Here is a 19,390-nt window from a genome sequence, read left to right as displayed (position 1 = left end):
GACCTACTGCACCAGCGTAGGGTCTGGGTGCAAGGATCATCCCGATACCTAATGGCAGTCAGACTGCCGTTCTCTAGCCTGTAGAGGTCTGTTCGTCCTTCCATGGAAATGCCTCCCCAGACCATCACTGACCCACCACCGAACCGGTCATGCTGAATGATGTTGCAGGCCGCATAGCGCTGTCCTTGGCTTCTCCAGACCCTTTAACGTCTATCACAGGTGCTCTGGGTAAACCTGCTCTCATCTGTGAAAAGCACAGGGCGCCAGTGGCGGACTTGCCAATTCTGGCAAATGCCAATCGAGCTCCACAGTGCTGAGCAACGAGCACAGGGCACACTACAGGACGTCGTGCCCTGAGGCCACCCTTGTGAAGTCTGTTTCTGACTGTTTGGGCAGAGACATTTACACCAGTAGCCTGCTGGAGGTTGAAGTGAATTTTGAACTTCATGCGTATCTGTATGTTGCATTAGATGATCCACTAGTAGCAGTAAGAGGATCAAACTATTTTTGCTGTACAGAGAAGCAGTAATGTATAGGTACTTAGTAGAAGATAGAAGGGCCAGTTGTCCGTGACCAGGGAGAGCTGAAGGAATGACCTTTTAGGGGAAACAAGCAGACTGAGACTCAAACTGCAGCTGTTACCCAAAGCCGTGACATCAGCTTCTTGTCAGGTATAAAAGCTACGGGCCTGACAGGGGGGGGGGGGGGGAGAAAAAGAAAGGGCTAAAGCTGGGGGTCTACTACGGCAGCTGCGGCTAACATCCATGCTTTGGGGCCACTCAACTTTTTGGAAAGACTTCACTCTGACATCGGATGAATAAAATCTCTTCCCAATCAGCCGTGTGTCCCTGAAGTGTTCATTGCCTGGAAACAGCCACAGACCACCGAGTGTTTTTTTGGAGACCGGCGAAGCAACAAAGACCATTCACCACAAGGTCATTCTGTAGGGCTCAGGCAGTGCTCAACCTGTTCCTCCTTGCACAAAGCAGCAGATATCGGTCCTGCTGATGGAATGAGGACCGGCTATGGCCCTGTCCAGCTCTCCTAGAGTAACTGCCTATCTCCTGAAATCTCCTCCATGCTCTGGAGATTGTACTGGGAGACATATCAAATCTTCTTGCAACAGCACGCATGGATGTGCCATCCTGGAGGAGTTAAGAAATCGCCTCATGGTGCCAGTCGTGATAATGACTCTAGCTAAAGCCAACACTTGTGGAAAAACATTTAAAAAAGATCAAGAGGGAGGAACTTGAAATGGCCTCCACCTGCAAAACCAGTCCTGTTTTGGGGACCATCTCGTTGTTGCCCCTCTAATGTACCTGTTGTTAATCCCATCAACACTAATGCAGCTGAAAAGTCTAATTAAATTCATGCCATACCATGATAAAAAACTGTTCCTTTAACTTTTTTGAGCAGTGTATATATGTATATATTTTTTTGGTGGTTGCAACCACCAGAAAATGATTTTTGCTCTTTTTACCAGTAAACAAGCGCCCTTTGGAGGTTGCAGTGTGAAGCCCGGAGTCATGATGATAAAGAGCATTTCCAGTCCGACTAATGAGCAGAATAAAACGAGCAATACACGATAATCATAATGACCCCACCCTACCGGCCAATAGTGTGCTGTAAGACAGAGCCCCGCGCTCCAAGTGACGTCGCAATATTTGTTTTCATAAATATCCGCGATGCACCGAGGCCGCGATGGGTGAACCGCGAAGTAGTGAGGGATTACTGTACCTCGTACCTAAGAGGTTGCACACCCAGTCACTCACACACCACGCCTCGACTGTGTAATGACCACACTGGACAGTGTTGACGTGTTGCTTCTAGCTCTGTTTACTTCTGAACACGGAGAGCACGTTACAGCAATGCCTTATGAGAATCGCTAAGCAGGCTAGGAATAGTAGTCCTAACTACAATCACATCCCCCACCAATCGACCCTCTCACACAAAAACACATTTACCACAGATGATCATAAAAAATACAGAAACCAGATGATCACGCACGATTCGCTCCACACACAGTATCCCGTGGGCCCAGCCATCTCTCTGGCCACCCACAGGAAGCTGGCACCTCGCAGCAAATTGGGAATTCCTATTTATACCCTATCCCAGAGCGTCTTCGTGTGGTGCCACTAATCACGTTTATTTTTTAAATCACGTGCAAAAAAATCCAACACGCTGCAGGTAAAATTATGTTGTGTCCACCATGATTGCTGTTCATCCAGTAAGAGAACATCAACTAAATAAAATAGTAATGATTGTGATGTCCACCAATTTAAACATGAGAGACATCTGACTTTCAGTGAAGTGGTTTCTCAGTGGGGTCCACACAGTTTAAGAAGGATGTTCTCAAAATGATGCTTGGTGTCTTTCTGTAAAACACAGTAAAAGAAATTTGATGGCCATCATTTATCTGCAAAATAGGATTGCAGGATAAGTTCCATCTTTGATTTTACCAGTATGTCCTCCTGTAGCGTTGAGTCATACATGGCCCTGTATTCTTCCAAGATCTTCTTCAGGTCAACCTCAGAGCGGCTCACCAGCACCCTAATCAGTGTATCTTCACATGTTCCATGGCGCTGTCCGGACACATCAGTCATCCAACAAGATAGTACAAGTAAAGGGCCGTCATGCATAAGCTAAGAATCTACTAAGATTCTACTGTTGTGTTCATTCATACTACCTCCATAGCTTGGTGAAGCTTCTCAGCAAAGAATGCTGGTGTGCTCCATGCACATTTCACTTGACAGAAAAGAGACAAAATATTGTAGTTTTAGACCGCATCCATTCATAAATCACTGGGTTGCCAAGCATTCTGAGCTGAGGGATCATGCTTTTTTTCTAACTGTTTCATAAAAATAATGTACTGTATATAGGCCTACACAAGGGTGACCAGATTTGGGTTTCTGAAAAAGAGGACACCCTTTTTTGGGGGAGGACCTAGTGGTTAGAGTGCTCGAGTGGCCGGGGGGGTTGCTGCTGGTGAGCCCATTGGAGTGGGCACCGGGGTGGGCATGGGGTGTTAGTGGTTAGCGCATAGGAGTGTCCGGGGGTGAGAGCGCCGTAGCGTCCGACGGGGGCTGGGTAGCTGGAGTGCGCGACGGCAATCGAACTAAATCCCAGGTAAATTTTGAATTTCTCCCGGACATTTTTGTTTTTGTCTCAAAAGTAGGACGTGTCCGGGAAAAAGAGGACTTCTGGTCACCCTACCAACACAGGGAGCATAGACTAAATCCAGCCTTTAATCAAATACTAATTCTTTGTTTTGAATGACATCACTAAGTGGTGTGTTTACCACATCAATATATGAACCTTATATATGAATCAACATCTGTAGTGTAGTGTACTCCTGAAAGTGGAGTTGCCAAAAAGGTTATGCTGTACTAGCGTTTTAGAATTATTATTATTGTTGTTTTCCCTGCTGGTAGACTAAAATCAATAACTATTTCACTGAACAGCAAAGCGTTTGTGCACGGATTAAATGGTGATTATTCATCAGGGTTTGTTTAGGGCCGCAAACAGTTGCCCATACATTCGGCAACAGTTTAAATAGAGTCACAAAGAGACCTTGAACAGGTTCAAACATTTTTGCGACAAGAAAAAACAGTTTGCAATATTTTGCAACTGTTGGCAACCTTTTAAGAACACTGATGAAATTCCCACATTCGCTACGTGCGCAAACCATCACAGCTGATTGACATTTGGGCTTTAAGTTGATTTTTCTGTTCATATCTTAAATGTTTTTTTAACCCAGTCAACTCAAGAATTCTCTCCATTACTTGATTTTTTTTTGTGTGTGTTTCTGTATTGTTCAATTGAAAATGACATTGAGTGCATGCTCACCAATGTCGAGGAGGCAGTCTTCAATGTCTCCCTTCAGCTCTATGTTCAGAGCTTTAGGTAGCGTCATGTCACTGACACAGGCGTATCTCTGGAATGCTATCGGGCAAAGGGGGGGGCACGCAATCAAACATCAAATATTGTTTTTGTTCGTGAACTTCTCAGTAACTGCTTATTTGCATTGTTCTTTACTCCACGAGGCATGTTCCACCTGTTCGCCAAGACGGGTGTGGTTCCACCTGTTTGTTGACTCAAGAATATCTAACTGGTCTGTCAAGCATAGCATCTGAAGCATTCGCGTGCTTTTTAGTCTCACACACTTACTTTTGGAGAGTTGAGGTCCACTGCGTGTAGTCAGGATGTCTATGAAAGCAGAGACGTCGATTCCTTTTGAATTTTCACCAGCTTCAAACAGAGTCTGAATTTGCGCAACACAAATTGAATAATGAACTTGGAATTCGTGCAAAGTTTAAAGGAGGTATTTATAAAACTTTACCTCTGCATCCTTTTGAGCCTGACTCATGTCAACTTCCGTGTTCTCATCTTTGTTTGCTTTCAACATAGCCAGAAGGGCTCTGGTAAAATCACCCTTGGTTTCATCCTTGATAACATCTTCTAGTTCATCTCCGTACTCTGATGGAAAAGTGTTGAGAAAAAAAAGGGTACGACGAGATTTATTTTCCATCTTTAAAGTTAAAATATAGGATGTGGTACCTTTGGATGGGAAATGTTTCAACTTTAAAGTGCAGTCTGAACGCTTACTCGGCTGGTAGTAGCTTTTTCAAAATTGTCAACACATGACAGAATTAACACATTACAACAAAGAGCAAATAGATTTAAGAGTTGATGACACCACCCCAGAGAAAAATCTATATCAGTCGAGCCCAACTTTGAAAAAAATTCGAAGTAAGAAAAAATGTGGTGTATTTGAAAGTTGGTCAGGAGTACAACAGCTGTCCCTTAAGGGGAACAGTATATCGGATGCACATTTAAATTACCAGCAGTCCAATTGCCTTGTCTCTCTTTTCTGCATGTTAGTATTTTTGGTCTTTTTATACTTCATTTTCTCATTTCCTTTACAACCGTACTTCTTTGAAATATTTCCAGAAGCAAAAAGTCAAACCTTCTTTATAGACTCTCTTTAACTGTCTGATCTCTTCATTTGACCTGGTTGCCAGAACCTCCACTAGGACATCTTCATCAGTGCCCAGTCTCTGTAGCAATACAATGAAATATTTTTTATTTTTAAATTTCAGAGAAATATTTATTGATATGACGATCATACCATTAACTCTCATTCAGTATATAAATATTTTATTTTCATGTGACGAGATATTCACAATTTTTTTCCATGTTTTTTAAAGAGTAAAAAATATTTCAGCTCAAATACATTTGATATTTACCTTTGTTGCATCTCTGATCAGGTAGGCATCGTAGTGGGCTGGCGGCATCAATAAGGCCAGACAGATATCCTCTAAATCGGACCTCAGCGCACGCTTGAGAGCACGATTCAACGACTGTGATATAAGAAGAAAAGAAGAATTGTGTGTGTGTGTGTGGGGGGGGGGGCTCCATGCCCATCCCTATACCTAAATGCTTTGAAGCAACATTACACTACCTGGCCAGTGGAAGCCTCAAAAACAGCTTTAATCTTCTGTCTCTGTTCATTGTTTCTTTTGACCAAGACTGAAATGATCACATCCTCATCCACACCTGCAAGGGAGAAATTTTGCTTTTCTGTAATTATGTTGCATGGGTGATGTTACCTATAAATTACGTATTGTTAGTCTAACAGAATGGTTGTCCAAGTCATATTTGAACATTTTAAGAAAATGAAAAGAAAATAAACATACATAAAGATCTGCCTTGAAACCCCTATAGAAAAAAATGTTTTTTACAAGCGTATTTATATTTTGAAAACTAATTTTGTGTTAATAACCTAAGCAATTATTTTGTTAGATTATATAACCAGTTTTCCTATTTGTGCATAAAATCTCCACAGTGACATACAACAATCCCAAGATGTGAATGCAATGATTTTTTTTACAGTTTTTTTCCCATTAGATCAGTTATTTGTTAATAAAAAGCAGAAAAATCCACTTTTGATCAAGAATGCAGATCATTACATTTTGTGTGAATTGTGTGGGCAATTTAGAATGCATGGAATAAAAAATGCTTTGCAATTTTTAGTTTTAATTGGATCATTTCCATTGATATAGCTACTGAGCCCATATCAAAGTGGGATTTTAGATCTTTTTTTCCAGACTTCAGCACATGCATTGCTCTTTCAAGGCCGTATTAAATCACCTTCTGCTGAAAATTAGAATGATTGCGAGTGGAAGGAACTCAAATTTGACCCACCCTTAATGAGCTGTCTGTTTAGTTAAGACAATAAACGAGCGGGAGTATTTTTTACGCCCTTTGCATTGTGGCCTATTGTTCAATTGTAATAAAATGTTCAGACTCAGAAGTTACCCCACATACCTTTACTTTCAATGGCGCTCTGCAGAACTGCAGCATCTTCGCTTGCACTGAAATTTGGGTATGGGGCCACTGTTCCGTAAAACACAGGCGTCACTTTTCCTTTAACCTTAAAGAAATGGCGCAAAAATCGTTGTTTTCCCCAGTTGCAAGTCAGTCACTGAGTTCAGCATGTCCATTGCAGAACATCTGATACTTACTTTAATATTATCTTCCTCTGGGTTTCTGTCATGAATGATATTTTTGAAAAAATCCTTGAAGAAAGACATTTTTGATGATCAAAACTGATCTGGAAAAAAAAGAAAGAATTTGATTGAATGAAGGAAGATCATTTCTTCTTGATGGTTAAAGATCCGAGAAACTTACCTGTGGTATTAAATGCAGTCTACACTGTACCTGTAGATTTGAGGTGTGAGAGTTTTGAAGGAGCTCCACCCATCAGATGATGATTATGCAGAAAAAAATCTGCCAGACCTTCCTGTCACCTGAACAAGATGAACCAATCGTCTACTGCCTCACACACCGCACCCAGCAATCAATTGGTTCTGTATCCCTGACTGGTTGGGTGACTTCTGTACAGGCTTATATTGTAAATAAATGCTTCACCCTTTAGCCAAACTGCATAATTTAAGCAAACGCGCAAAAACTACAGGAAGCAGTAGTAACTCAGAAAAAAAAAAAAAAAACAATACTCTTGCCAGTAAATGCCGATCTGAAACAACCATCAATGTGCTGTTTTCTCATGTGGCTAAACCTGATCAACAACATTTTTCTCCTCTGTCTGTAGTCAGTGAATTTAAAGGGGCGAACATACAATTACAGCCTATAGTTTTTAATAAACCAAACAACACTGCAATTATTGCACTTTGATTTTATGACGTGCACGAATGCTCCTAATCAAAATGTAGGAATGCCAAAAAGTGAGAAACCTTAAAAAAAAAAAAAAAATCCTGACAAATTTAATATTTTAAAATATCTTACATTTCACAAATAGGGGGAAAAACTGAGGTGATTCTTGTTGTTTTATTTTATATTTTTGTTGATATTAGATTACATAATTTCAAAAGTGCTGCCTTCTGGCCTTCTTTGATGCAAAATTAGCAATAATGTCCATGTATACTTATATGCTCCCCTCACATTTGTCTATTTCTGCTCTGTTTTTCTTCTACATACTCCGTAAGGGGTTACAAATTGCAATATAAAATACAATACAAATACCAACACCGTTACGCAATAGAAAACCATTTCATTTTACAAATTCATTAAAATTATATCAAGGAATCATACACACATGACACCAAGCAGAGCTAATTTTACTGAAAGGCTCTCGCAAATAAATCCAACAAAGCCATGTATAAAAAACACTTCCTGTGTTTTTTATTGAATGTAAGCAGTGCATATTTTAAATAAATGAGATGCATTTTACTGGTTTCATAATAGTTTGTACAGGTAAGTAAGTAAAAAGGGGCTAATTGCCATGCATTAGTCAAATTATATAGTCTATGTCACAACCTGTCATGTGGTATCAACTGGTCATGTTGTCATTATTTTGGAGGGGGTCCTCTTCCACGGCCCCGCCCTCGGCCAGGACCGGATATTGGGCCGGGTCCTCTTGGTCCAGGCGGTCGAACTACTGGCCTTCGAGTGTCAGGATTGGATGTTGCAAGTGCAACATCTTTCTGAAGGTGAACGCCTTTCCCAGCTGCCCCGGGTTTTGTCTTCATTGGCTTTGGATCTGATGTCTTTTTTTCTGTTTAACAATGACCCATTGACATTTCATTTCCACAATGCGGAAACTAATTGTACACGTTTCTTTTTGAAAAACCTTTGAGTTAATTGAGATATTTACAGTTTAACTTTACAGGTACAGCAGTAAACTGATACAATATTGCCAGTAACAAAATACATTTAGTAGTTAGCACATGTTTGTTACTGATGAAAATGAATTACCGACATTAAAATGTTGACTGACCAGGCTCTGGTGGCGGAGCAGGAGGCGCCAGAGAGCGGTTTGGCAGCAGGTCCTCCAAGTCTTTCATAACCTCGTTGGTGCTGTCTGTGTTGTTCCTCCGGTTCTTTTCTTCATCGCGAGCCTCGGAGAGAGGTGTGGATCATAACAGAAAATAGTTGAATCAAAGCAAAAGGGCCGTGTGATATAAAGTTGAACTTGAACCAAACTAATCTTATGATTTTTGTGTTCAATTGCTCCTTCATGCTATTCTTTTCCTGTTATTGTGTTGCCTTCTCTTAATGGTGCTGGTGTTAGTCATATTGTTGAATAGCATTTCATTTTTAAAATATATTTATTTAGATATAACAAGATTCAATGTGTTTCCTATAATTTTCTCCACCCACCATCTGCATCTTCTTCTTCAGATCTAAGTTGGAGTTTTTGTACGCTTCCGAAACAGAGTTCAAATAGTAGATGGCAAGGCTGCAGAGAAAAATAAATTCTTGGTACTCCTCAGCAGTGACAGTATAGCAAAGGTATTTTTTTCTCAAGCTTTTAGGGCTTCTGTACTCACACCATGAGCAAAACAGCTGGTATGATGAGGCCTGGGTTGGCTACATAGCCAAACAGCGTCCCGATAAAGGCCGGCAGGTCCAGGTCGATCGTCTCAATGATCACATCAAACATTTTTGCTTTCCCACTTCAAAAATCAAACGCCTCAATATAGTACATGAAAAATCCACAAGCTCATATTCCAAGCTTATGTGTTTTTATTTTCTGGCAGTGTTACCTGAAGGGTCCACAATCAAATGAGGGTGGGAGTGTCATGATGGTGTAGACCACAGGCAACAAACTAAGGAAAAGGATGAGGAGCAGCAGACCCATGTAGAAGTTGTTGGATTTGGAAGCCTTGAAGACTCGCTCATGAGGGACATTGGTAGCCATGACGGCCCAACACTGATAGTACATGGACGTCAGCAGGCGGAGTACGTTGATGCCAACCAGTCCGGGAGCATAAAACGCCCCCATCCTAAAACATTCCCAAATGAAGTCAATTAAATGCATCCAAACTAGGGCCACCGTGGAAATGAAAACACTTTGTGAAATTCGGCCCCTGCCACTGTTGTGAACAGTATATGAACTCTCCAAGACAGGAGTTTACCAAGGTCACTGCCAAGACTGATTCACTGGTTCGTTGGGGTCACTTCTGTATGCCAAATGTATACAGTTCACTTAATCCAATCCAATTAATTTGTGTAGATGTTAATGAGGTGTAATCATGGAGCCATATATTAAGGCCATTCACACTCACCACAACCAACTCACAAATAATTATTGTCATTGCATATCATATTATATTATACTCCAGAATATGCAGGGTCAGAAAAAGTCCATACCAGATCATTCCTTGATTGAAGACAAGTCCCAAGACATTACCACTGATGTCAAACTCTCCATATGACGGCTGGAATGAAACAAGACTATAATTAAGTACGAAGAGTTCTGTCATGGTTAACCAGTACTATGTAGAAGCTCTTTAAATCAAAATGTGTTTTTAATGGTAAAGTGCAATTATTATCATTATTATTCAAAAATTTTCAAGGTCACCATTTTACAAAAGAAAACCCAGAAAATATTCTGAGGCCCAGATGCAATAATATATATATATATATATATATATATATAAAATATAATAATATATATAATATAAGGCCTACTACATGTGTATATATATAATATATATAATATAATGCCTACCACATGCGTCAGTCAAACTCTCCTACATACAGTATTGCCAAATATTTGATAATATTTTTTACATTTCCACTGGTCAATTTATGTACAAAATCAACAATGCATAGTAAAACTATTTACTTCTGAAGCGAAATAGAGAAAATTGTCAAATTCTTAGCATTGTAATGCAGTTTCAGTCAAAGTATGCCCTCAAAGCTATTGTATTTAACCAACAAGGTTGTTGTGGACCACTTCTAAATTCGAGTATTGAGACTTACAAATCCGGCTTCCAGGTCCCAGCACCAGCAGTAGTTGAGGAAACGCACAATGACAGCTCTGGCGAAATCACCGATCAGGATGGTGAGGTAGGTGACTTGAATGTCCGACACGGTCAGCTTCACAAATTCCTACAACATAAGTATTTTTTTAAATGAAGAATAGAAACTAACAACATATACATAATGTTTACTTCTGATGAGAATTCTACACATTATGTCATGCTTTCGTAAAATTCTTTATGGCATGTCATTTGATATGCAGGGCACAATTCAAGTCCTCATATCTGCTAAACTAAGAATGGTGACACAGGTATTATTTTAAACTTAAATTTATATTAAGATAATTGTAATGCTAATGATTTTTTCAGATCCAGTTATGGCATTCACTCAACCAGAAAAGGCGCTTTGTGTCTTTGCATTTGCATAAACTGAATGCTGTCTCATGTCATGTGACCAACAGTGCTCACATTAAACATCTTTGAAAAAAAACTTGAGATTGCAAGCTTTCAGAATATATCAGGCACATTTTAATAGCCCACTAGTTTTTGAGATATTTAAAAACGTGCTCAAAATACTTCTCTATTTTAACCGGATGCTAATTTTAATGTTTTATTGACAGTGGAAGGATTTCTAGGCAACTTTCCAATTACCGTAATTTCCGGACTATAAGTCGCGGTTTTTTTCATAGTTTGGGTGGGGGGGCGACTTATACTCAGGAGCGACTTATATATGTTTTTTTTCACAAATTTTTACTTGATCATTAAGACATCACTTACAAGTATAGTTGACCACTTCCCATGTTATTTTTAGTATAGTTGATCACTTCACATGCTTTTATTTCTTTATCTTGAACATATTCAAAACATAAAAAATAGAGAAAACGTCAAATAAAGCAATTAACACTTTAAAGCACCATATCCAAGTCCACTGTCTGCTGTATGTACACTTGCTCCATTTTTGCTCCTCTTATATTTATTATTATTATTTATTATTATTTGTTTATTTATCATTTATTCAATACTCTTATTTATTCATTGTTAGTGCCTTCTTGGTTTTTTTTTGTGATGCTTGTATGCATATGTGTACTATCTCACCGAGGGATAGTGGAAATGTAATTTCAATCTCTTTGTGTGTCTTAGTATATAAAAAAATATATCGACGATAAAGCAGACTTTGACTTTGATAAAACAACCAAAAAAAATTATATTTTCAGACGAAACTGGATGAGGGCGCTCTAAATTTTACCGTTGGCCGTGACTCATCAACTGGGTGGGCTTAAGAAAAATGGCACCAAAAAGAAACTCATATTTTGCAGGTTACAAACTTCAAGTTGTAAAATATGCAGCTGAAAACAGTAATCGAGCAGCAGAAAGAAAGTTTGGAGAACCGTGATGTACCAATGGATTACTATTTCAAGTGACGTCAGTAGCGCGGCGCGCCGGTTGTTTACATACAAACGTGCCCACACAAGGACTACCATCATTAGCGGTGACCATTTCTAAGTGACACGGAGGACAACGAGTTTGAAGGAATTAAGGATTTGGAGTGACATAGAAGGTTTGAAAAACTATTATGGCTTTTACGCACGCCCGGTCTCTACTGAGTCGGGGGCCGACGCTCGGCCGAGTGGCTGTCCGCGAACGGTGCGTGGGGCTCGGACATGGCCATTACGCACGCCCGGTCTGTCTGGAAGTCCACGCCGCCACACGCTTGGAAGTTTGTTTTGTTTAATAAAGAGCCGTTTACCAAACCTACGTCTATCCTTGTACTTTGTTAACGCTACAATATAGTTATATAGTAGATCTGTGGAATAAAGACGAGGCTGACGTCAGGGCGCACGCGCGGCGATGTTGACAAAGGACGAGGAATTTGATCGATGGATTTAATGGAATTAAAGTGCACGGATGGTTTGATAATATTATTGGCTTGTATTATAGTTATTTAAAATATAGTTTATCTATCGTTATATGAGCCTGTGGAATATTTTGAAGCGCAAGCGCCCTCAGCCGTGCGCACCCATTGTTGACAAAGAACGATCGATGGATTTAATGAATTGGAGTGACACTGATGGTTTTATAAACATGTTATTCATGTAATAGTTGTCCTTAATCACTCTATATGTTACGTCAGGCCCGTTCTCAGCTCTTTGTTTGTGTTTGTCATGTTAGCATACCTATCGTTTAGCCTGTTGTTGCTATTTAATGAATTGGAGTGACACCGATGGTTTTATAAACATGTTATTCATGTAATAGTTGTCCTTAATCACTCTATATGTTACGTCAGGCCCGTTCTCAGCTCTTTGTTTGAGTTTGTCACGTTAGCATACCTATCGTTTAGCCTGTTGTTGCTATTTAATGAATTGGAGTGACACTGATGGTTTTATAAACATGTTATTCATGTAATAGTTGTCCTTAATCACTCTATATGTTACGTCAGGCCCGTTCTCAGCTCTTTGTTTGTGTTTGTCACGTTAGCATACCTATCGTTTAGCCTGTTGTTGCTATCGTTTAGCCTGTTGTTGCTCGTTCATGACTGTTTTTGGTGTGGGATTTTGTCGAATAAATTGCCCCCAAAATGCGACTTATACTCCGGAGCGACTTATATATGTTTTTTTTCACTTTTTGGGGCATTTTATGGCTGGTGCGACTTATACTCCGAAGCGACTTATAGTCCGGAAAATACGGTAAACCAGCCTGTACAATCTCTGGAAAAAAAACTGAATTGATGCCTTAATTAGTTAAGTGAATAGAAGAAAAATGTACCATCAGAATTTATCGATTCTCTTTAAACCCATAACGGTATAAAAGTTTCTTAGTTCCACACTTACAGATAGCAGACCCGAATACATGCAGTCGAGTTATTTAATCGTGTATAATCTTTATAATGTACATGCAGTTTTAATGAAAAAAGTATGGATCCTTACTATGCCAACAGCGGTCTCCCAGCATGGTCCTCTGATCACATCAGCGGGGTTCATTGGGGGTGGGGTGGCTTCGGTGTCATTGACCAGGCGTGTGTAATTGGCGTAATATTCCTTCAGAGCCAATATAGTGGCATTCTTTATGGACTGCTCTTCTTCAAGCTGATGGTGAGATGGGATAAGTGAGATGAAATAACGTTGGAGCTGTTTGAGAAGAAATGTGACTGCTGAGGAATGCCGGGTAAAGATGAGCACACACACCTTGGTGTTGACCTCATCGAAGAGGGCAAACAGGAACGTGTAGAGGTTTCCCAGTAAAAGAGCAAAGATGCGTCCTAGCTGCCACTTGAGGGCGATGCGAGGATGGTAGTCCTCTAGCTCAGCAATAGTCTCAAAAAGAGGAGGACACAGAAGTCCCAACAGAGACATGATGATCTCCAACTGGAGAAAACAAAAAGTATTTCGTTGTTGTCACGATTAGCTTTAGATGTCGATGGTGCGTCGTAGTACTAGTAGGCTACTGTATGTGTGTTTGTGCTTGTATGTGTGCATGCGCGTGTGTGTGTGTGTGTGTGTCGAACAGTTATTCTCACCATTACCTCATTTTTCTCATACCAGCTGAGATCATTTCTGTTGGCAAACTCCTGAGACCTCTTCACCACAAAGTAGATGAGGTATCCGCTTCCCCCGAGGCTGCAGGTGATGAGTACGTTAGCTAGGACCCTGAGGAACCTCCTCAGATGAATGTTCTCATCCTTCTGGTTTTCTTGCTCATCCACAATGGACTCCTGATCTTGCACAGGATCAGCAGATAAGCAGTCACATGTAGTTTGTTTATGTTGCCTATTACATTCGTCAAATGACCTTTCTGTGGTTACCTTGAAGCTGGTGGTGATGGATGCATACTTGTTGTCTGCAGTCTCCGCGTTTCCAATGAGATAATCCCAGCTGGTGAACATCTTCCAGGCAAAAGTGAACTCTCCATCTTCTCCATCACCGCCACCGAGGTCTGCATTTTTTGCCATTCTGACGGGAGAAACTAATAAATGACTTATCAAAACCGGTCTCTGTAATGTACTTTGAATTATAGGGCTTTCATTATCAAATATTTTCAGAATCTATTATTTCATGCATTGATCTATATACGTATATAAATTATAAATTATATATAAATTATTAATTGAATAATCAGATACAATTTTAATCGCGTTAAAAAATAAAATTTCCCCAATTACTATTTATCCATCCATTCATTTTCTGAACCGCTTAGTCCCCACGGGGGTCGCGGGCGTGCTGGAGCCTATCCCAGCTGTCATCAGGCAGTAGGCGGGGGACACCCTGAACCGGTTGCCAGCCAATCGCAGGGCACACAGAGGCAAACAACCATTCGCACTCACACTCACACCTAGGGACAATTTGGAGTCTCCAATCGGCCTACCAAGCATGTCTTTGGAATGTGGGAGGAAACCGGAGTGCCCGGAGAAAACCCACGCGGGCCCGGGGAGAACATGCAAACTCCACACAGGGAGGGCCGGAGGTGGAATCGAACCCGCACCCTCCTAACTGTGAGGCGGACGTGCTACCCACTGCGCCACCGAGCCGCCTAATTACTATTTATTAACCAATTATTTTTGTTTATCTAGTTGGAAAGCACAGGTAAAAACTACCTGCACGGGGTTTCCGCCTGACGCACCTCTGACGGTGCCAACGGGGTAACTGTAGGGTCATCAGCCGCGAGCCACCCTTCATTGATGTTTTGCTCTATTATTATATTATATTATATTATATTATATTATATTATATTATATTATATTATATTATATTATATTATATATATTGTCTTGTCTTGTCATATTATATTGGCTTTTTGAGGAATCACACTCCTCACCTTCCCTGGTAAGGTCTATTCAGGGGTGCTGGAGAGGAGGGTCCGTCGGGAGGTCGAATCTTGGATTCAGGAGGAACAGTGTGTTTTTTATCCTGGCCATGGAACAGTGGACCAGCTCTATACCCCCGGCAGGATCCTCGAGGGTGCATGGGAGTTCGTTCAACCAGTCCATTTGTGTTTTGTGGACTTGGAGAAGGCTTTAGAGCGTGTCCCTCAGGGAGTTCTGTGAGGGGTGCTTCGGGAGTACGGGGCGCCGAACCAACTGATATGGGTGGTTCGGACCCTGTATCATCGATGCCAAAGTTTGGTCTGCATTTTCGGCAGTCATTCGTATTCGTTCCCAGTGAGGGTTGGACTCAGCCAAGGCTGCCCTTTGTCAGTGATTCTGTTCATAACTTTTATGGACAGAATTTCTAGGCGCGGCCGAGGCATTTAAGGTGTCTGGTTTGGGGCCATCAGCATTACATCTCAGGTTTTTGGAGACGACGTGGTGCTGTTGGCTTTCTCAAGCCATGATCTCCAGCTCTCACTGGAGCAGTTTGCAGCCAAGTGTGAAGCATCAGCACATCCAAATCTGAGACCATGGTCCTCAGTCAGAAAAGGGCGGAATGTCTTCTCCAGATCGGGGATGAGATCCTGCCCCAAGTGGAGGAGTTCAAGTATCTTGGGGTCTTGTTCACGAGCGAGCGCAGGATGGAGCGTGAGATCGACAGGTGGATCGGTATAGCATCTGCTGTGATGCGGACTCGGTACTGGTCCATCGTGGTGAAGAGAGACCTGAGCCAAAAGGCAAAGCTCTCAATTTATCGGTTGAGCTACGCTCCTACCCTCACTTATGGTCACGAGCTAAGGGTCGTGACCATAAGAACAAGATCCCGGATACAAGCAGCCGAAATGAGTTTCCTCCGCAGGGTGTCTAGGATCACTTAGAGATAGGGTGAGAAGCTCGGTCATCTGGGAGGGACTCGGAGTAGAGAGCAGCCAGATGAGGTGGCTCGGGCATCATCAGGATGCCTCCTGGACACCTCTCTGGAGAGGTGTTCCGGGCATGTCCCACCGGCAGGAGACCCCGGGGACAACCTAGAACGCGCTGGAGAAACTATGTCTCTCGGCTGGCCTGGGAACGTCTTGGGATCCCCCGGGATGAGCTGGACAAAGTGGCTGGGGAGAGGGAAGTCTGGGCGTCCCTCCTAAAGCTGCTGCTCCTGCGACCCGACCCCAGATAAGTGGAAGCAGAGGATGGATGGATGGATGGATGGATGGATGGATGGATGGATGGATGGATGGATGGATGGATGGATGGATGGATGGATGGATGGATGGATGGATGGATGGATGGATGGATGGATGGATGGATGGATGGATGGATGGATGGATGGATGGATGGATGGATGGATGGATGGATGGATGGATGGATGGATGGATGGATGGATGGATGGATATTGGGTTTATTATGCTGGTATTATTTAGTGGATAAAAACAACTAAACAACAGCAATATCACACAGGTAGGCTTGATGGTTAATTGTTTTCTAAAATAAAAGATGTGTTATTTTGATTAAACACAAATGATAAATTAGTCTGCTTTCAAGAAGGATGAGATAAATCAGAGAATTATAACATTGGGGAGAAGATTTGAACAATGTTTTGTTAAAAAAGCCTCTCAATGATTACTTGATTATCAAAATCTGAGCAAATTAATTTAATAAGTATGTTTTAATTTTGGCACCTGCAGTGAATTATGTGATAGCAAAACAATTGGTCTCATCTCTGGTTTATCTCAAATCCGACTTCTCATGACTCACGTGCGGATCACAACCATCAAACTGTAGCCAAATGTTCCAATCCCGACCATGAGGTAGGCGAGAGGCAGCCTAAACTTAAGCAAGCCGATGGTCCTCTGGCTGTTATAGTAGCCATAAAACAGGACGGAATACTTGCAGTATCCCTAAGGGGGGAAAAATTAGTTCCTTACAGATCTGTCTGCTTTGATTTTAGAGATGATGCTTTCGGAAATTAACGACAGTATCTTCATATCTCAAACTTACATTGAAATCCATGAGGACAGAGTAGTCTTGAGCAGTTGCCTGTTCTGCTCGAGGAACAGTCTTCCTGGGAATGGACCCATATGGAAGGCCCATCAAAACCTGCATTATGAAGGAGGAAACATACTAAAAATATAAATAAATGATAATAAATATAAATCTACACTTGAGGGTTAGTGTCACACTTATTCCTTCTATCACTGTGCTAGATGAGGAAAATACAATATTTGTAGATCAGTACATAAATTAAATAAAAATCATGAAAATGAAATGTGGAGATATTAGAGGAATTTGATTATTTCCTGTCTCGCAGTTGCCGCAGTCGCCGTTCTGTACAGATGACTTTTCGATACACTACTGTCGTGGTACTCAAACTGTGCTTGTATAGTATGAACGATAGCTATTACAACTTCACCTCAGGAATAACCACCAGGCCGAAAGTGAAACCAAACATAACAAGGTTCATCCCGTACATCCAGCGAAGGAAGATGAAGTAAGAAGCTACAGATGAACCAAAGTGACCTGAGGAAAATGAAAAGAGTTTACTATCTGTACACAAGCAGTCACTGTTAAGCTGTTTAGAAGCAAAGTGAGATCAATAAAGTTTCAATCAACCAACCAACCGATCGATCGATCGATCAATCAATCAATCAATCAATCAATCAATCAGGATTAACCACAACTCACTTTCCACTTCTTTGATCTTCCTCTCCCAGGGAATACAGGCTGTTTTGAAGTTTTCAAAATCCCTCTGGAACTTAATCCATTTCTTTAAAAAAAAAAAAATATATATATATATATATATATATATATATATATATATATATATGTGTACAAACAAGGGCCTACAGAAATTATTTTGTTTCCAAACCTTTGTCATCATGACTTTGTAGGCATACCACTTCCTGCCTTTTCCTTTGCCGAGAGCTCCTTCAAACTTATCCACAAACTCTTGAGCTTCCCTGCAAAAACACACAGAGGATATAAAAGTCGGGTACTAATAAGTTTGTCTTTGGGCCTTGCTAGCTATTGCATGCCATTACAAAACAATTGGGTGAAGGCAAATCAACAAAACAGGAACATTGGAAATAAAAAGGTCAAATTTCATCAAGGTGTGTGGAAAAAAATGTTTATGTAAATTTTTAAAAGTGAGAAACAATTCCAAAAACTGAAGTATTGTCATGACCTCCAATTGAACATTACTTTAGGTGTGTGAGCCGCCTCTTCATCCTCCATGGTTTGTTCCTGATGGTTGATATCAGCTTCTTCTTTTCTTCCACCTCCTCCATCAAAAGGGCCATCTCTCCCTCGGACAGGGATTCCTCATCCTCATCGGAGCTTGAAGTGGAGTCAGATGAACTGGGGATAGGTGGGCACAAAGAGGCAGCAAGTGACGATTGTTCTTGGATTCTTACGATAGATAGATCCTACCTTTCGTCTTTCTTCTTCTTCTTTTTGTCTTTTCCTTTGCCATCTCCCTTCTTGCTTTTACTGTCATCCTCCTCTTTTACCCCTTTCCTTCCTCCTCTCTTTTTCCCCTTCTTCCCCTTCTGCTCGTCACTGTCCTCATCACTGTCCAAGGTTTTTCCTCCTTTTTTCTTAGTGGCAGCTCCCCCTCGCTTCTTCTTCTTGGGGCCTTCGTATTCACTTTCATCATCCTCATCATCCTCATCTCTGCGTTTTTTGGTTGGTTTCTTTGCACTTGGCCCCCTTCTTGGCCTAGGAGCCTCACTTTCCTCTTCCTCATCGGCTGTTTTTTTGCCACGGGCTCTTCCCTTTGCAGCCGGTCTTCCAGCTGCTTGTCTCCTGTTGCCTCGTCTCCGGCTGGCACCGTCTATTGAGTCGATGAGATGTACAGAGTCAATCGATTTTAGACTTGTGTACATTATACGACCATGAAATGTTACTAACTTACCATCATCACTGTCACTGCCATCATCTTCCATATCAATCTCAACTGTGTGATAAATACAACACGGACAACCTTTAGTTGACATAATTGCCTTTTAAAAGCTTCATGTGTGAGATGAAGTTTGTTGAGATATTTTTACAAGTGTGTGACAATTTTCTCTTAAACAATACTCTTAAAATAGTCCCGTGGTAGAGTTAACTAGAAAGGGAGAAAAAAATCCCAGCATGAAATTGTGTCAAGTTGAAGGAATGTTAAAGTGGAGTTCTTCACAGTTTATAACATCAGATGACATTCTAAGAGCAGAAATGTTCACATTCATCCATCCATCCATCCATCTCA

The 19,390-nt window shown here is 41.1% G+C and overlaps 2 protein-coding genes across 2 annotated transcripts; both read right to left on the bottom strand.

Moving 5' to 3' along the window:
• Positions 1-1,812: 1,812 nt before the first annotated feature.
• Positions 1,813-6,851, bottom strand: LOC125979792 (annexin A1). Its single transcript, XM_049738401.2, has 12 exons — positions 6,691-6,851; positions 6,525-6,613; positions 6,328-6,433; positions 5,462-5,556; positions 5,247-5,360; positions 4,967-5,057; positions 4,340-4,476; positions 4,168-4,261; positions 3,847-3,942; positions 2,687-2,745; positions 2,460-2,582; positions 1,813-2,375 (listed from the first exon to the last, which is right to left on the bottom strand). Exons 2-12 carry the CDS (start codon positions 6,591-6,593, stop codon positions 2,319-2,321), a joined length of 1,041 nt encoding a protein of 346 aa, XP_049594358.1. The 5' UTR covers positions 6,594-6,613; positions 6,691-6,851; the 3' UTR covers positions 1,813-2,318.
• A 406-nt stretch (positions 6,852-7,257) lies between these two features.
• Positions 7,258-19,381, bottom strand: tmc2a (transmembrane channel-like 2a). Its single transcript, XM_049738394.2, has 19 exons — positions 19,055-19,381; positions 18,571-18,973; positions 18,343-18,498; positions 18,011-18,101; positions 17,827-17,908; positions 17,555-17,661; positions 17,143-17,241; positions 16,900-17,042; positions 14,086-14,233; positions 13,807-13,995; positions 13,469-13,648; positions 13,211-13,369; positions 10,288-10,416; positions 9,673-9,740; positions 9,066-9,305; positions 8,850-8,975; positions 8,680-8,758; positions 8,297-8,417; positions 7,258-8,074 (listed from the first exon to the last, which is right to left on the bottom strand). The coding sequence occupies exons 1-19, from the start codon at positions 19,134-19,136 to the stop codon at positions 7,869-7,871; spliced, it is 2,808 nt and encodes a 935-aa protein (XP_049594351.1). The 5' UTR covers positions 19,137-19,381; the 3' UTR covers positions 7,258-7,868.
• Between the last annotated feature and the right edge of the window lie 9 nt (positions 19,382-19,390).

The sequence above is a fragment of the Syngnathus scovelli genome, chromosome 13 (genome assembly GCF_024217435.2).
Source record: "Syngnathus scovelli strain Florida chromosome 13, RoL_Ssco_1.2, whole genome shotgun sequence".
Classification (NCBI taxonomy): domain Eukaryota; kingdom Metazoa; phylum Chordata; class Actinopteri; order Syngnathiformes; family Syngnathidae; genus Syngnathus; species Syngnathus scovelli.
The sequence above is the reverse complement of the archived record's forward strand: the minus strand, read 5'-3'. Positions and strand labels throughout refer to the sequence as shown.

Bases quoted from the DNA above. Each gene is read 5' to 3' on its own strand.
- LOC125979792 (XM_049738401.2), bottom strand. From the start codon at position 6,593: ATGTCTTTCTTCAAGGATTTTTTCAAAAATATCATTCATGACAGAAAC. The intron at 5,058-5,246 runs GTAAATATCAAA...GTATTGCTACAG, and splicing joins TGATCAGAGATGCAACAAAG to AGACTGGGCACTGATGAAGA. The intron at 2,376-2,459 runs GTAAAATCAAAG...TGTGTTTTACAG, and splicing joins CGCTACAGGAGGACATACTG to AAAGACACCAAGCATCATTT.
- tmc2a (XM_049738394.2), bottom strand. From the start codon at position 19,136: ATGTCAACTAAAGGTTGTCCGTGTTGTATTTATCACACAGTTGAGATT. The intron at 18,499-18,570 runs GTAGGATCTATC...ACCTATCCCCAG, and splicing joins AAGAAGAAGAAAGACGAAAG to TTCATCTGACTCCACTTCAA. The intron at 9,306-9,672 runs GTATGGACTTTT...GGAATGTTTTAG, and splicing joins TTCAATCAAGGAATGATCTG to GATGGGGGCGTTTTATGCTC.